This window comes from Parambassis ranga, chromosome 17 (assembly GCF_900634625.1).
Source record: "Parambassis ranga chromosome 17, fParRan2.1, whole genome shotgun sequence".
NCBI lineage: Eukaryota > Metazoa > Chordata > Actinopteri > Ambassidae > Parambassis > Parambassis ranga.
The window spans coordinates 20,126,848-20,142,764 of NC_041037.1; the positions used below are offsets into that span (position 1 = coordinate 20,126,848).

At 39.8% G+C, this 15,917-nt stretch overlaps 1 protein-coding gene across 2 annotated transcripts in view; it reads right to left on the reverse strand.

Moving 5' to 3' along the window:
* Positions 1-1,356: 1,356 nt before the first annotated feature.
* Positions 1,357-15,917, reverse strand: part of LOC114449676 (disks large-associated protein 1-like) — a 30,200-nt gene continuing 15,639 nt past the window's right edge. The window contains exons 5-15 of one of the 2 annotated variants that reach the window (XM_028427495.1): positions 10,340-10,464; positions 10,040-10,165; positions 9,811-9,969; positions 7,878-7,960; positions 7,109-7,154; positions 6,645-6,896; positions 6,255-6,387; positions 5,403-5,494; positions 4,134-4,286; positions 2,477-2,497; positions 1,357-1,581 (exon numbers count right to left, since the gene is read on the reverse strand). In XM_028427495.1, the coding sequence (XP_028283296.1) occupies positions 1,357-1,581; positions 2,477-2,497; positions 4,134-4,286; positions 5,403-5,494; positions 6,255-6,387; positions 6,645-6,896; positions 7,109-7,154; positions 7,878-7,960; positions 9,811-9,969; positions 10,040-10,165; positions 10,340-10,464 (1,415 nt within the window). The remainder of the gene's footprint in view (positions 1,582-2,476; positions 2,498-4,133; positions 4,287-5,402; positions 5,495-6,254; positions 6,388-6,644; positions 6,897-7,108; positions 7,155-7,877; positions 7,961-9,810; positions 9,970-10,039; positions 10,166-10,339; positions 10,465-15,917) is intronic. The other variant, XM_028427494.1, reaches the window with a different exon arrangement.

The window sequence follows — 15,917 nt, forward strand, 5'->3', positions numbered from 1 at the left end:
TGGAAACATAACTTTTAGTTGAAGTGCTGCCAATACTGTTGATATTTAGTATTCATTCTGACTACATAATTCACATTCACACAAATGTTGCAACACTAAATAGAAGTTACTAAAAGTGACTGTGTTTGATTGCAAAAGGTTGTGAATGTATTTTTTACAAAACAGATCCTTGGTGGCCCACTTGTAGTCCAGTCATCTGGGAGGAGCCCCTTACTTTTATCTTTAATAATCTCACCATATGGTCAGGTAATGCATTTAAGTTTTTAAATGTAAGAATCAGAAAGTCCCAGACTGTAAGAATATACAGTCAAATCTGATGTGACCAGAGCCATGTGTAGGAGGCCCCATCATGTTGGCAGTATCTGTGCCCTAATGTGGTCCTGGTTAGTTGAAATACAGTCAAAGAGGTGGAGCTAATGTAGGCAGGCAGTCAGAAAAAAAGTGGTCACACATCATTTTGCAAAGTCTTAACAAAATTAAACCCTAACCTGAACTGTCAGACAGCTTGTAGATTTGCTGTCCTCTGAATTCTACTCAACACAAAGGCATTATTGTTTCATGTAACTCATTTTAATTATATTGAGACTTAATTAAGACAGTAGGGCTGTGGGCGCCCATCCCTCTCTCTGCTACATTCACGCTTCACCTCTTCTTATTAACTAGGAGTTTAGGCCAACATGGCAACAGTTGGAGCATCTTACACATCAGAACTCTTTCACAGAAACTGTGTGTCATGGAAGATTCATCCATATTTCTATGCAGTCTATGGCATTAACACACACATGGATATCTAGTGGTTTACTGCTGCACTGTGCTCTGGCTTCACTCATTTGAATGTCGTATATATCATATTCTTTATATGATGAAGTTAAATTGAACATTATGAAATAAACATTCGATAAGCACTAAGATAAGTGCTGGTTTAGCAGCTCTTACAGGTCATGGTCAACTGATGCTACCCACTGCAAGGTAGAGTATTTAAAGTATTTAGAGTACTCAACTGCATGTAATTTTGAAGGGATGTAAACACTATAAAGTGTCTTGGTAGGGGTTGAGTTTAGGATTCATTTTTAGGCTGTGCTGATCCACGAAGGAAGCTAACAGAGGATCAGAAAGATGATGACCCATTGTAAGAACATCTTCAGATGTCTGTGAAGTCTCCATGGTCATTACTGTTTAAATGAACTTGTGATTGGTTTGTGATGTTTAGACTGCAAGTCTAAGATCTATTCTATATTGTATTATATGCTCATATTTGGTTAAACATCTATACTTTAGTGTGGACAACCTTACATTTTATTGTTTTCCATAGTGTGTGTATTTGTATACTGCATGTTCACGTCTCTGTTAGTGTCCTCATAGCCTTGTCTGTGCCTCAGGGATGTAGATTTCGATGCTGTCAGCGCTCTCTGTGGCTGAGTTCTGTCGTACGGACGCCGCTCGCTTGGCAGCCATCAGTCGCTTCCTGGCCTCCTGCCGATGTTTCTCTGAGCTCTCCAGTGAGCGGTCTCTGGCCAGAGGTGGGTGGTGGTGGGGGCCCTTGGGTGGCTTTTTTGGCACTGGAGGTGGGAGCCGCCTCTCCTGGAGGGAGAGGGTGGCAGTAAGGGGTGGGGGTGGGGTGGGGTAGGGGGACATTTCAGGAAACAGACCTGTATTTGTGCCTGTGTATATGTGCCTATGACGGCCATCTTTATTTTGGCTGGTCTGCGGGTTTTCTACAGCTAATCTGCAGTAAAGTGAAAAAGTTGTTTGTAGAGATTGTAAAATGCACATCGCTAAATATCTATAACATGTGGAGCTCTCACTCCTACTACTACACGTGGGCATATTACATCATTTTGCCCAAACTGATTCCACTTTATTTACATGTTTGTAGAATCAATACTCAGTAAAACGAAGAAAACATTGGTTAATTTTTTAGGGTACATGTCTGTAAGTGAGTTGTATTGTGAGTTGTCACTACTTTAAGCCTACTTTAATGTGAGATGTGAGGCTATATGTGTGGAGACAAAGTGACACATACTACATACTACAGTCAAGTGTCTAAGGCTTTTACATGCATGCAAGATATTTTAGTTTTATAATATGTCATTTTACTTATATGCGTGTCTATCTTGTGGCAGGGTTTAGCTCTTTACATTTTTGTAACAGAATTCAGCAGCTGAGAAAAGCTGCTATCATGGAGCTTGGGGCCTGCCTTCTATGCATTGTGGTTTCAGCTGGATTACTGTGTCAGTGGTTTAACATGGTTGCTGAATTGGTTGTTATAGCAACATATCTATAACCCAAATGGAAGCAGCTTTCTTCTGACATTATTTCAGGAAAACCACCCAATAACAGCAACAGTACTTAATGCAAGAGAGTGAATTGTGTAATTGCTAAGATCCTTAAATGATTTGTTGTTTAGCTGTACACCTTTGTGGTTTGTTTCTTTTTTCTGTGTCAATTTACAGTGCTTGTTAGATAAACAAAATACTAACCAGATATGCCAGATAGTCTGATACACGGATCCCTCTTGAAACCTGGTAAAACGGATCACACCAACATTTATTTTAATCATATCTGCCAAGCGGGAACAAACCACTAAAGTGTTAATGCTGTAGGTAAGAGAGAGTATCTGAAGACGTTTTGGTGTTATTTTCTAAGAGCTAAGTTTTGATACAAATGTTGACTGATTTTTTTATCCTTTCTACTACAGTTACCTGTTTAACAGTATAAGCTACAGCTGCAGCTCTCTGACCTTGGATTAGAGCTGTGAGACGGATCAGAAGATTACTTCATGTAGTAATATTGTGATCCTGCATGATGTCTGTCAATTTGTTGAGCTCTATTTGCCTCCTAATTTCTTGTTAATTGGTGTTTTATGTTGGCTATTGGTGTGTGTGTGTGATTTTATCTAATGTAAAATGTTGTGTGAATGGTATATGTGGTGATATTAGCCACATACTCTGTCTTTCTATCTTGACATTGGCAGGTATAACATACAAACACAGAGCCACACATGCTGAGGAGGCTGCAGGCAGCAGAAGGAAGCATGGACAGATGGATGGAAAGACAGACATGATGGATCCACGGAGGCCCAGAAGGGTCAAGGCCCTGTGGTGTTGTTGGCATTGCTGTTATGCTGAATGATGCGTGGCTGTTTGCAAGCACCTTCACTGTCAACACAAAAGAAGCACAAGAAAGAAAAAGACATTGAGAGCAAATGAGGAAGCCAGCAGACATTTAGTAAGCACAAAGATGCAGAGAAACAGCAGGTACTGCTAACGGAGCAGACCAAACAAGAGAATCTGAATCACCATATAGACTGACCCAAGCGCCATGCAAAACTGCACCATGAGAAAATAGCTGAGTGACCCTGCAAACTAAAAAATAAGGCTGTCTTGGCTTTTGTCATGGTCATGTATTTGGGGTATGTAGTGCATGTCTCATTAAATGTTTTAAAGTGAAGAACAATCTCTGAATAAACATTTTATATTCACTTACATTCAAACTTTAAATTCTTTAAATTCTACATCACTAAGTAGCCTATCGATAGAGCTGAGGCAGAAGCCGATCAGTGTGTTGACACAGACTGAGCATCACAACACTGCCATTCCTGAGCAAGCGTGAGGAACTGGACACGTTGTGCATGTACAGCAATTGGTTGAAGATGGTTAAAGCCATTTTTACACATTAACCATTTCTGTGCTAACAAGTTATTCTTGTGCAGGCTGGAGTGACTCCATTATAATTAGTCTTAGATTAACATTATGTTAGTATAGCAGAGCTTTGTGAATGCTTGCAGATTAAAGTTTTTATATAATAGACTCTAAAAACACAAATGTATTTATATACTTTGTTTTTTTATCTAGACCTGAAAATTACTCAAATCAAGTTCTGCATGTTTCCATACTTGTAGCAACCTCATATAACCCTCACAGTGCAAAGAAGTGTACCATGGACAAAAGCCATTTGTTTCCAAATGAGACATTCATATAATGAGTCACATTCATAATGGCCACAGAGTGATTATTTTAGCACAGTAACCCAGCTTTTGAGGTAATGGTTTAGAGCTTACCGGCTGATGTAAGGTAGGTCTGATGACTTATTGAAGCCTAAATGTGTGTGTACCTACAGTCTATGCTGAGTACCTTTCTGTCAGGAGGTTCCATGGGTCTCCAGTTGTTGGCCCTGAGCTGGTGAAGCTCATCAAACTTGAGGCTTATGTTTTCGATCGACAGCTGGAGCATATCCCAGAAACCTGCCAGGTCTGAGGCCACAGGACGAGGGTGAGCATTGGGGTTCTGTGACAGGAGCAAAGGAGAAGAAACAGTTGTGGGGAGGAGCAGCAAGATTTAGATAGGCTATCATTGAGACTGTGTTTTATAAAAATATAGAAAGAAAAGGTAATGGAACAATACAAAATGACTATATAAACCTCTATATACGATGTACGTTTTTCAGTCATTATTTAAAATCACCACTGGTGGAAATGACATGAGTCCTTCTGAGACTGTCAAAGTTCAACTGCTCATTGTTATTTTATAGACATGGCATTATTTACTATTTACATATTATAATATATTTTTTCTAATCATTCAGTCAAAATGAGTTCATCATGGTTTACAAGTTATCATTGCAGACAGTAATCCTAATCCAATAGTTACCAATTTAACATATTGAAATTGTATTTCTGTAATGGTTATATGGTTACATTTTTATAAAATGAGCTAATATAGATAAATACAAGTCCATTTTAGAGTCTTATGTAAAAAAATAAACACACACAACAATAAAAGAGGATGTGGTGGGTCATATTACCAGAAAAAAATATTATTTTTTTCTTAGATTTAAGTCATAAATTTAAATTATAATTCACACATTTGTGGAAGTGCAAAAGTGTGGAACATAACAAGAGAACAGATGTTGATGCAGATATACTGAGTCCGACTGACAAAAATCCCATTGGTTAGTATAATATCGACTGGCGTATCCATTCGCTATATCCTTTACAGGGCCATGGGGTTAATGCCAGTTTTCAGCGGGCAAGAGGCAAGGTACACCCCGGACAGGATGCCAGTCTACTGCACTGCTAACACACAGTGGCAGACAACCACACTCACACCTAAAGCCAAATTAGTGTCAACACTTAACCTAACATGTCTTTGGTCTGTAGGAGAAGCCAGAGAAAACCCACGCACATCCTGCAGCAGTAATATCCAGTTAGCGGCTGCTGGGTTTCACCTTCACCTTGCAGAATTGGGGGAAGAATGAAGTTCTTTTTCTTGAAAACTTATAGATCAATCTTTTTTGTAACAATCACCACTAATACACTGATGTAGATAAAGGACACCAAAAAGAATATGTTTGATACATTTGTAAAATGTATTATTTAAAGGCACATGGTGTTTCAGACTCACCAGATTCTCCTCACACAGCTCCCTGAACTGCTGAAACTTCTGGGACATCAGCAGCTGAGCGCTTCCTACCGCACTCCTCATTTTCCCAAGGACTTTGAGCAGAGACACACAGATTAGAGACAGACATAGCTACAGCACACCTATCTGTTCTTTAGAAAAATCTAAATGTATCTAACGTCTAAATGTTATGCTGATAAAGACCAGTCATCCAGGTCATTTTCATTCAGAAGCTTGAATCAAGGCATCTGTAGAGTTTTCTTGAAAAAAAAACATCTTCAAAAAAACATCTTCAGAAAACTCTACAAGTCCAGATGCATTGCTTAAGCCTTCTGAACTGCGAGTCACTTGACAAAATCGTTTATCTAGGCATTGATTCTGCCCCAATAAACACTGCTGAGGCTCCTGAAGCTGCACTCTGAAGCCCAGCCCTCTGTGTATGTGGACCAGTACAAGATGTCATACACAACCTAAACAATGTGTCATTTACCAGAGGCCAAGAGAAAAATACTTCATGAGGATAAGATGTAAAATACAATGTGGATCAGGTTGTTATGTTGTGCTTACTTCATGTCAATTTTTCTTTATTATCACAACTTCATGAATATAATCACTTACTGACAATGGTATGGATGGTATGTTATCTCTGCTGTGTGTTTTATTTTACAAAGCACTACTATACTTCTGTGCTATCCTGTAAAACTTAAACACAACACATGTAAGTACATAGTGTACAATGTGTAACATAAATATCCCAATCGAAGGATCCAAAACCAGACACAGGACACCAGTTTACCTTGTAAAGATGATATTCTGCATAGTGACACACACACACAAACACACACACAGACGTACTGTCTTCAGGCAGGTCATTTTCCTGCTGGTCGAGCTCCATCTGTCGACACCAGCCCTCCATGCGATCAGTCTCGGCCTGTAGCAGCTTCAGAAACCAGCGTCCGTCTCTTTGACACACTGATCGCTGCACCACCTGCCGTTCAAATATTCAGAATTTCACACATTTATACTGGGGATTCACGTCTTAAAAGAAACAAACCGTACTGTTATGTTACATAACACAAATGCAACTCAACTTTGTATTTAATTTTTTATACATAGGAACGTTATTCTTAAGTTTAAGAAAAATTGTTTTGAATTGTGTTGTAAGTTCTTGGCCTGAAATTACACACACACACACACACACACACACACACCTACCTCCAGAATAGCAGAGCTGTTAAAGTTGACATCGAGTGGGTCGTCCATTACACTGTCTATCCAGGGGTCTGGAGGAGGGAGGATGGATGGGTCAAAGCCCACATCTTCGTATTCGTCTGAGGCACAGGCATGGTAGTGGTTCCCTGAGCCCTGGATGCTGACAGTGGAGGTGGCGGCATCGCGGGAATATTGTCGAGAAATGGCACCAGATGACAGGACTTCCATGTCAGTCTCTGGAGAGTCTAGAGGCGTGTCCAGTAGGTCTGGCATGTCAAGATCTGCCTGCATGGAATAATGACTACTTCTCAATAACTTTCATATACAAGCATTTGGTGTTCCATTCCACATGTTTTTCATTCATATAGATGAGTTTATGCTTTTCATGAGCTATAGGTCATATTAAAAATATTCTTAAAGATCTGGGATCCAAATCCACCTCAAAAACTAGTTGGAGACACACTCACAGGGAGCTGTGTGACAATGGCTCAGCTTACCTGTACAGCTGCTGTCACACTGTTAGACCGCTGGAAGCGACGATACCTGACCACCAGAGGGAGACAAACAATCACTAAACATCATTAAATCTAAACACCAAGGGCCCGTTTCAAAGAGCAGGTTCAGTGGTAAGTTCGGGTATGTTGAACCTGAAATGAAGGAAAGTTTTCTGTTTCAGAAAGGCAGGAAACTCAAACTTAAAAAAGGGGTAAATCAAGCCTATTTCAGAGACCTAACTGACCAGTTACTGTGGTTACTTAGTCTGTAAGCATAACCTGGTTGGGCACCTGATAATACCTCCAGGTGGCAATCATTCAATTATTCAATAGTTCTATGCACAATGTGTGACCAACAGTTTAGTTTGAAGAGAAGAGTGTTTGTAAAGCCTGTGACAATGCAAAAACACAGTACATAGTATCTATGGCTTGAGGAACCATACTTTTGCTATTGCTATAAAATTTGGGCACTTAGAAATAAGCTGTATACACTGATTAATTTATATTAGAACAGGACTAGAGCCTTTCTTTGCTGCATAAGTCACTAAATTGAACTGCTTACTGCTTTTATATTTTGCAAGGCATGTTATGTGTTTGGAGTTTTTGTAGAGGTCGACCTTGAACGTGAGTATGTTGGTGTTTGTTTGTGACCACAAAAATATAATCAGACAGGAACTGGATGTGAATCAGTGAGACTTCCAAATGGACTTTTTATCACATTCTGAAGAAAGAGGCACCACATGAAGCATGTTAAGAAGAATGTGTGGCTCACCCTCTGTCATCCTCCACCTGCACACCTACAGAGGTGAACTTGGATGGGTCCTCCGGATCCGGAATCTCCTCTGGTCCATCCACCTACGAGATCATCATACTCTTTATTACTACAACTCTATTCATTAAGCAAGGAGTCTCTGAAGCGCTCTCTCTCTCTGTGTGTGTAGACTGGGTGAATCAACAAAAGTTCATCCAATATGGTTCACATAATGTAAAAAGTGGTGTGTGAAGTCAAATTTGGTACATTTTTTACAGCAAATAGCAAGTTGTTCTGATGAGGTGCAGCAATGTCCTTGTGATCTCAAGGTTGGATAAACAAGTGGGAACAAAAGGCAGTTTTTAACTGCAGCTGTTGGATTTTAGATGTTGTGCTGTTTATGTGAAAGTAACGAACAAACAAACACAGCAATTACATTTAAAATATTAGCAATGGCTGCTTAAGAATGAGTATATGCATGCATGCCAGCATGCAAGTTATAACTGTGGTCAAAGTAGGGCTGGGTGGTATGACCAAAATTCTATATCAGGGTATTTTTATATTATTATTATAACGGGTTCCGGTATTTGGCGGTATTTTTCCTCCTCATGCATGACGTGTTAACTGCATTGATTGTGAGAAGAATTATTAATCTATTCCACAGTCATGAGAATTGTACAAAAAAAATCTACATTAGTATAACATGTAATACAGTAGGGCTGTGGGTTATTATTTAATATCCAGTAGCATCGTGATTACTGAGGCTTATTTCCTCAATTACGATTAATAAACAATCATTTTTATTGTTTTAAAAATAATTACAAATGATGTGTGTGTGTGGGGTGAGGGGTGGGTAAAGTTACGGTATATGCAGCTTCACTCGTGGCTTTGAGTGAACGCAGACTAGATGAAGGAGGCGGAGTGACATAAGCTTGTTAAATACTCCACGAGGACAGAGAAATCTGTTTGTGTTCCTGAGGTGGCAGAAATAAGAACAAGCTCCGTTTGGACCAGACTTTTTTTATACTTCATGAGAAACAAGTGTGTAGAACTGCTCGTACGGCTCTCACTGCAGCGCATGCAGTGTCACACACAGTGGGAGAGCCGTGTGTACCGCCGCGCTGAGTTCCGGACATTTTAGGCCATTTAAACTGGTGTTGCCAGTATGAAAAATTCATATCATAGCGCAAACAAAACACCGGTTTTCGGTAAGAACTGGTATACCGTCCGGCCCTAGGTCAAAGCAGCCATGCCAAGTTAGTCAACTTGAGATCATAGAAGGGTTCTGGTTGTCCCAAACGTCTTCCATTTAAGGATTATGGAGACCAATGTGCTCTTAGGAACATTAAGTGCAGCAGAATGTTTTTGTAACCTTGGTCAGATCTGTGCCTTTCCACAATTCTGTCTCTGAGCTCTTCAGTCAGTTTGACCTTTGACCTCATGATCCTCATGTGCTCTAACATGCACTGTGAGCTGTAAGGTCTTATACAGACAGGTGTGTGGCTTTCTTTAATCAAGTCCAATCAGTATCATCAAACACAGCTGGACTCAGATGAAGGTGTAGAACCATCTGAAGGATGATCAGGAGAAATGGACGCACCTGAGTTCAATATAGAGTATGATACCATGTGATATTTCACTTTTTCTTTTTTCATAAAAAGTGGAAACTCCATTGTGTCCCTGACTTGTACCTCATGTACCTCCGGTGTATCAGCTACCATGGTAACTGCACTGAACCGTAGGGACTTTTCTTACCATGGCATGGTTTAGAACAACAATTTAGAAGAACTTTAAGTTAACAAGAGAAATTCTGATTATACATTAGTTTGTTAGACAGATGCTTTTCAAGTTTTTTTTTTTTACTTGGACAGCTAATTGAATTCAATGAGATAACCATTATCTGTTGGTTGAGTAGAAATAAACAAACAGTTAGTAACTGTTGCCTCATGATTACCTGAATGCCTATTGAGAGACATTTGCCTTTCCTGAGTGCTTCTTTCCTGTAATCATCTTGGTGTTCTCCAACAATGGGCCCTCTGCACAGAACAGGGTGAGGGGGGGTGCTGACTGTCATGGTGCTGTTACTGACATGTTGACTGGCTGGTCCATGAACCTATACAGAGAAAACATCTGTCATACAAATGGTATGTTCACAAACAGAGAGGAGATGCTAACTGACTAACCTGAGCATTAGCAGCTTCTATGGCAGCTGTCAAGGCTTTCATGCTGTCAATGCTTTCTGTTGAGTTGCTGAGCCCTGATTGGATGGTCATATCACCTCTGGGTCCTTCCTCTTCCATGTATGCATCCTGGTAGGTTGATAAAGAAAGATAAAGTGTGAATCTAAGCAGTATTCTCACAAAGCATCTCATCTCTACCTTTCCAAAAAAGGGAAAGGTGAATAAGTATAGGCTTTTCAAATACCATAGTGCAACAGCGTGAAGTTAATGCAGTACAGATATATAGTGAACAGGGCAAAGTACCTGTGCAGACTCTGTACTGCTCTGGGCTGTGATGGAGATGTATGGCTTGGAGGCTGTGGAGCAGGTGGAGGTTCGCGGTGGAACTGGTGGAGGGGTTTTCTTGTAGGTGGTGATGCAGGATGAAACTACAAAGAGAAGAAACAAGAGAATTAATGATTGATAGAATGATTTGCTAAAATTTGACTAGCTGACCTTAAAGCTGATGTATCAGTGACCAGGCAGCTACTGTTCTTAGATATAATATCAACACTGAAGTGACAGAGAAGCTCTTATGAGAGTTCTCTGACAGGCGTCTGCTTGGCAGAACGTTAGGATGTAAGAATGAATAGGAGGTGTGTAAAGCTGGATTTTAGTCAAAAGATGGGAAAACAGAACTCATGTGCACACCTGTGCACATCTTTTCACACACACGCACAAGTTTCCACCAAGAAAATGTTGACGAGTGGATAGATCTGATGAATAATAAAGTCATTTGTTCACCTTTGTTAGTATTTGTAGACATATATTTTTACATGGCAACTCCACATACTGCTGTTCCACACCACCCTCTTGCTAACATGTGCTTGTTATGTCTCACAGTCATCCTATGGCACTGATTATTGCCTGTCTTGTGTAGGTTCTTTTTCAGAAAGACAGACATTGTAAAAGGCATTTTAACTCCGTCTCATAAAAACAGGTAAAGGTAAAGGACTGCTTGATGTTAGAAAAGGATGCAGCAGCAATGTTTTGTACAGAGATCTTTATTGTTTTTTCCCTACAGTCAAGGAACTGAAGTGACACCATGAAAACAGGCACTGAGCACTAGGACCCTGTGGAAGTTAAAGTATTAGCATTTCTGCCGGGTCCATCTATGAACACACAGAAGCTTGGTGACAGCTGAGTAACATCTACTGACAAAGACCTTGAGGTGTGTTCAGGACTGTGCTTCTACCACCACTATATATTGTATGAGGCACTATTCTGGTCCTTAAGTCTTTGCACAAACCTGTCTTGAATGTGTACACATTGCTCATCTGCTGCCTAGCTACCTCAAACTATGACCAATGGTTTTTATACGTCTCTGTCTGGAGAAGTAGAAGTGAATATGAAAGAACAAAATCCAACACCGAAGTCAGTCCACATTAGGTATTCCTCTTAGATGAGTAGAACACATGCCCCAATTTCTTGTGTATTTCTTGTTTTAATAAAAAGGATTTTATTCATGTTAAAAAAAATCAAATTCCATACAGATTAAGGAGTACAGATTGAGTTTAATCCACATTTAGAAGGGAATAAGTGAAAAAACTTAAGACTTCAATTGCTTTTTAACTGGTGTCCTTTTTTCATGTGGCTATGCATGATACATAGCATTGTATCCATATTTTTGTGTATGTTTAGCTACGCTTTGTATTTAGCCGGTGGCTCCAAAAAATCTAAATATAGACATGAAATGACATTTATGCATGCTTGTTTCATAAATCAAATACAGCCCAAGGGAAGGAATAAACCAAGCTATGCAGCTAGGTGCTGATACCACATGTGTAACTATCTATGCTCTGCTGAGCAGGAGACAGCTGGCAAAAAGGACGGGACCACAGAATGCAGCAAAGCACACACAAAGCCTAAACTCTCTCACACACACACACAAATATCAATTCTTTACATAAACAACTGAGAACAAATGTTTTAGAGGAATCACACACCTTGACCTGGAGCTAAAATGTTCTTATTAGAAAGGCAAACTATAGCTGAAGGCTAGTGCTATTTTAATGTCACATGAGTTATAGTGCCAGTTTTACCAGTTGCAGGGTGATGGTGACAGAGTGCAGAGCAACATTTTTAAATGAGACTCTCCCTATTCCAACTTTGCCTACATCGTCAATAAACTGCCCATGAAATCTTAAAATGCAGCCCATACTAATTTTTCCCTGAGGGCTTTTTACCTGCTTCACACCTTGTTTATGATCTGTTCAGTATAGTATGGTTATTTATTATTCCTTAAGCATTTTCTTCCCTGCACTAATGATAGCCTTTATGTTTGCTACACAATTTAATTTTTGTAAGCACTTAATGAGAACGTATAGCCTGGCCAGCCATTCTAATTCTTTTAAAATTAGTTCGTTAAGCAGCAAGTAATTGCACAAAGCAAACAGTTATGATTGGTGCATTTTGTATTAAGTAGAACTGACTGGAGAGAGTGGGAAATGCTGGCCAGGTTAGAGACCATTCCACAAGCCTTTTTGGGTTGAACCCTGGACTGTAATCCACTTTTAAAAAGTTAGAGTTAGAGTTAGAAAATACTTACGTAAATCAGTGACTTTAAACACAAGAGGAAAGGAGACATCCTTTAAATAAAGGAAGGGGGCATTTCAAAATGCAACCGGTACTTGATAGCAAAAATGTAACTAGTGCAACTGTGCAAAAAAAAAAAAAAAAACACAAACAAAAACAAAAAAACAATCATCAAGTATAACTTTATACATTGAGCATTTAGAGTGCATATAAGAACCTTACACTGTACAGGTGTTAATGTTTAGTCTGTCCTCACCAGAATGTGAGAGAGGTCGATCATTTCACACCACTCAAACCACCTGTGCACAAACATCTTGTCCTACTTAAATAAATTGCTCCAACTAATTACATGATTTAACTAATATTACACACAATGCAGTTGAGAAATGTAGACTCCCCATTTAAGTGTTTGGCCCTGAAAGGATGAATAGGACCTTTAGCTACTCTGAAATAGAAATATAATAAAATAATATGGATGAGGGCTTGCAAATCTTTCCATGAGCCACCATAATCTTTAATCTAATATTCATAGAAATGTAAATCTCTGCACTTTAACTTAAAAACAAAAGTTGAGGTAAATGTTAGCGCAGATTATTAATTGTTGCCACAGTAACTGTCCCCAGCTCTTCCATCTCTGTCCCTGGAGTACATTTGCAGAAATGTGCAGAATGCACTTCAAGTGTTGGCTGTGATGATGCCTTAGAGCCAAACATGAAATGTGAAGATAATACTTATATTGGGAGGAAAAGCATTTCCTCTTTCCTGCCAATGTGGAATCAGCCTTCCACAGTGATGAGTCTCCTCTCCCCTGCTTGTCTCTATTCAGAGCAGGCCTGTCGCAATTCAAGTGTTTCAGCAGAATATTCTGGTTGCTTTTGGACAGGGTCAGGGCAACACATCACCTGCTTTTTGATGCATCAGCAGAATGCTATCGCTTCACTGGTAGTTTTAAAAGAGGGATCTTTCGCCTCTTGCTCTTAGAGATTAGCTTCTTTGACTGACACATAATGTATGGAGAAACTACTTGCCTGTTTTATTGTCTTAACGAAGACACGACATGGGCTGAGAAAAGAAGCCCATGCAGATGTCTTAAAAACTGCAATTCATCCTGCAGCCTCTAGACACTGGCTCCATAAGAAGGTCAATCCACATAGACACTGATGTTAAATACATGAATGGATAAATGTCCAACTTTACAGCACCAACATTTACAGCCTGGTGACAACTATACAGGGGCTAATAACATACTTGTTTTAATTATATCACAACTTAAATACAACCATGCATAATTATGGGTGCTGAGTGACAGGTGGGTGCTAAATCACAAATGATTCTGCCACTGCATGCCTGCCTCAGCTCCACTCGTGGTCACCTCCGTGTTTGGAAGCAGACTGTATTGTTGCAGACATGGCAGTGGTCAGAGCCTCCCACAGAGACTAACAACCCCTTTTTAGAAAATTAAAAGTAAAGGGATATGAATACCCAGATTAAACACCATCTACTGGATTATGTGTAAAGTATTGCTTTAACATTTGACCACAACCCCGTAAATAGCAGCTAAAATCAAAGCTAATTTCATTCAATGTCAAATTATGCCAGAACTGTTTTCTTGTTCTTATACTTGTATGAGTCTCACTGCTATGAACATGACCTTGAACAAGTGGGCAGCTACACTTCCTGGTCTCTGTACTGTTTGGCTAAGTGCCATCAGCTCAACCAGCCTGCATGACTATGGTATCAATGTCAGGTCAAGGTCAGTTGCACTGCCACCACCTCCTGTGAATAATGGAGACATCATTAAGAAGCAAAAGGTTTTATCAATGAATCTGTGGTGAGGTAAACATCTTCAGTGACCTGTTATAGGTTTGTCTTAGGGATGGACTGTAGCTGATAACCTACCCCTCGGGTACAGTGCCCTGCTGTATGTGCAGAATCCTTCCCATCTACTGATACTTGGAATAGAGTTTGCAAATGTGAAGCAGAAGCAGGATGCCACTGGCAGATATCCAACTCCCTTTCCAGAAAAGGAAAGTATTCTGAATTTACTGTTATGTTGATAATTTGTTATCTGAAAACATTATTACTAACTACAGATCTTAGCTGCAATTTCAAAATCTGAAATGAAATATTTATGGTCTGCTTTATTTAGCTTTATCACTGTCTATATTGTTCCCTCTCAATGAATGGCAACCTAGCCTAACTAGCAGCAACCTCTCTATGACTAACTAAAAATGCAGGGGTCCAGCATTACATTGAAATTAAAAAAAGCTGCACTTGAGCCTACTGAGCATGCTCACATGGAACTGTGAATAATGCTTGTCAGGTTGTGGAGAAAGTGTAAGGGCTGATTTTTTAGAGGGGGTTGGACATCACTATACACTATATGTGTGATGGACAGAAGAGGAAAGGCAGCATAGCAGGATGTGGCGTCAGCAGCATAAAGACGGTCAGGTGACGGACGCTGAAATGTTTAATGCTGAACAAGTAGGGTGCAGCCACATTTTGTACTGATCACTCTTCCCGAAGGACTTGTCTTTGTATCAGTCAAATAAAATTACCAACTGAAAACAACAGTGCAATGGACTCTTCTCTTCTGCATGCTGCAAATATTAAATTATGCCCCAGGTTGTCAGTTTTTTAGGCACATCTAGTTTGGATTAAAATTATACTATTACAGTAAAAATACCTATCAGTTGTGATGCAAAACTGCAGCCAAGGAATCTCCACACAGGTTGAATATGCATGCAAAAACTCACAGACAGCTGGAGCTGTACAAAACACAGAGACTGGAAGGAGTTCAAGCATATGTAACAAAAATCAGATATCCCACCGAGAAAGCACTCCAAACAGAAGAAACATTTTCGTGCTTATAAAGTTATGTGGCTGATGTCAAGTGCTCCTTCAGCAGCTGAGCACAGAGAGGCTTGCTGGGAAAGTTAGATCTGTGAGAAAGCACAAAGAGGAGGTGATTAACTGGGCTTACATAGCTCATGAGCCAGCTCTGCTTCTTAATTCACACTGACCTCATTAAGTTGCATTATACTACTGAAGCGTCTTTCTCACTTATTCTGTCACACTTATATTCAGCACACCTTCTCTATGCAGTCAGTGCAGTTTGTATCCTCCATGTCCTGTTCTCTGTAAGGCCAGTCTGAATTCACTCCTACTCATTAATCACAGACACTGTGATGCTTCAGTTATCACACTGCTCTCTCCTGTCAGGAACAACCATTCCTTAAAATGCACAGTGACACTGGCTCCACTGATTTAATGGGATCCTCTGTCATCAGTCCATTTAATCATCCAA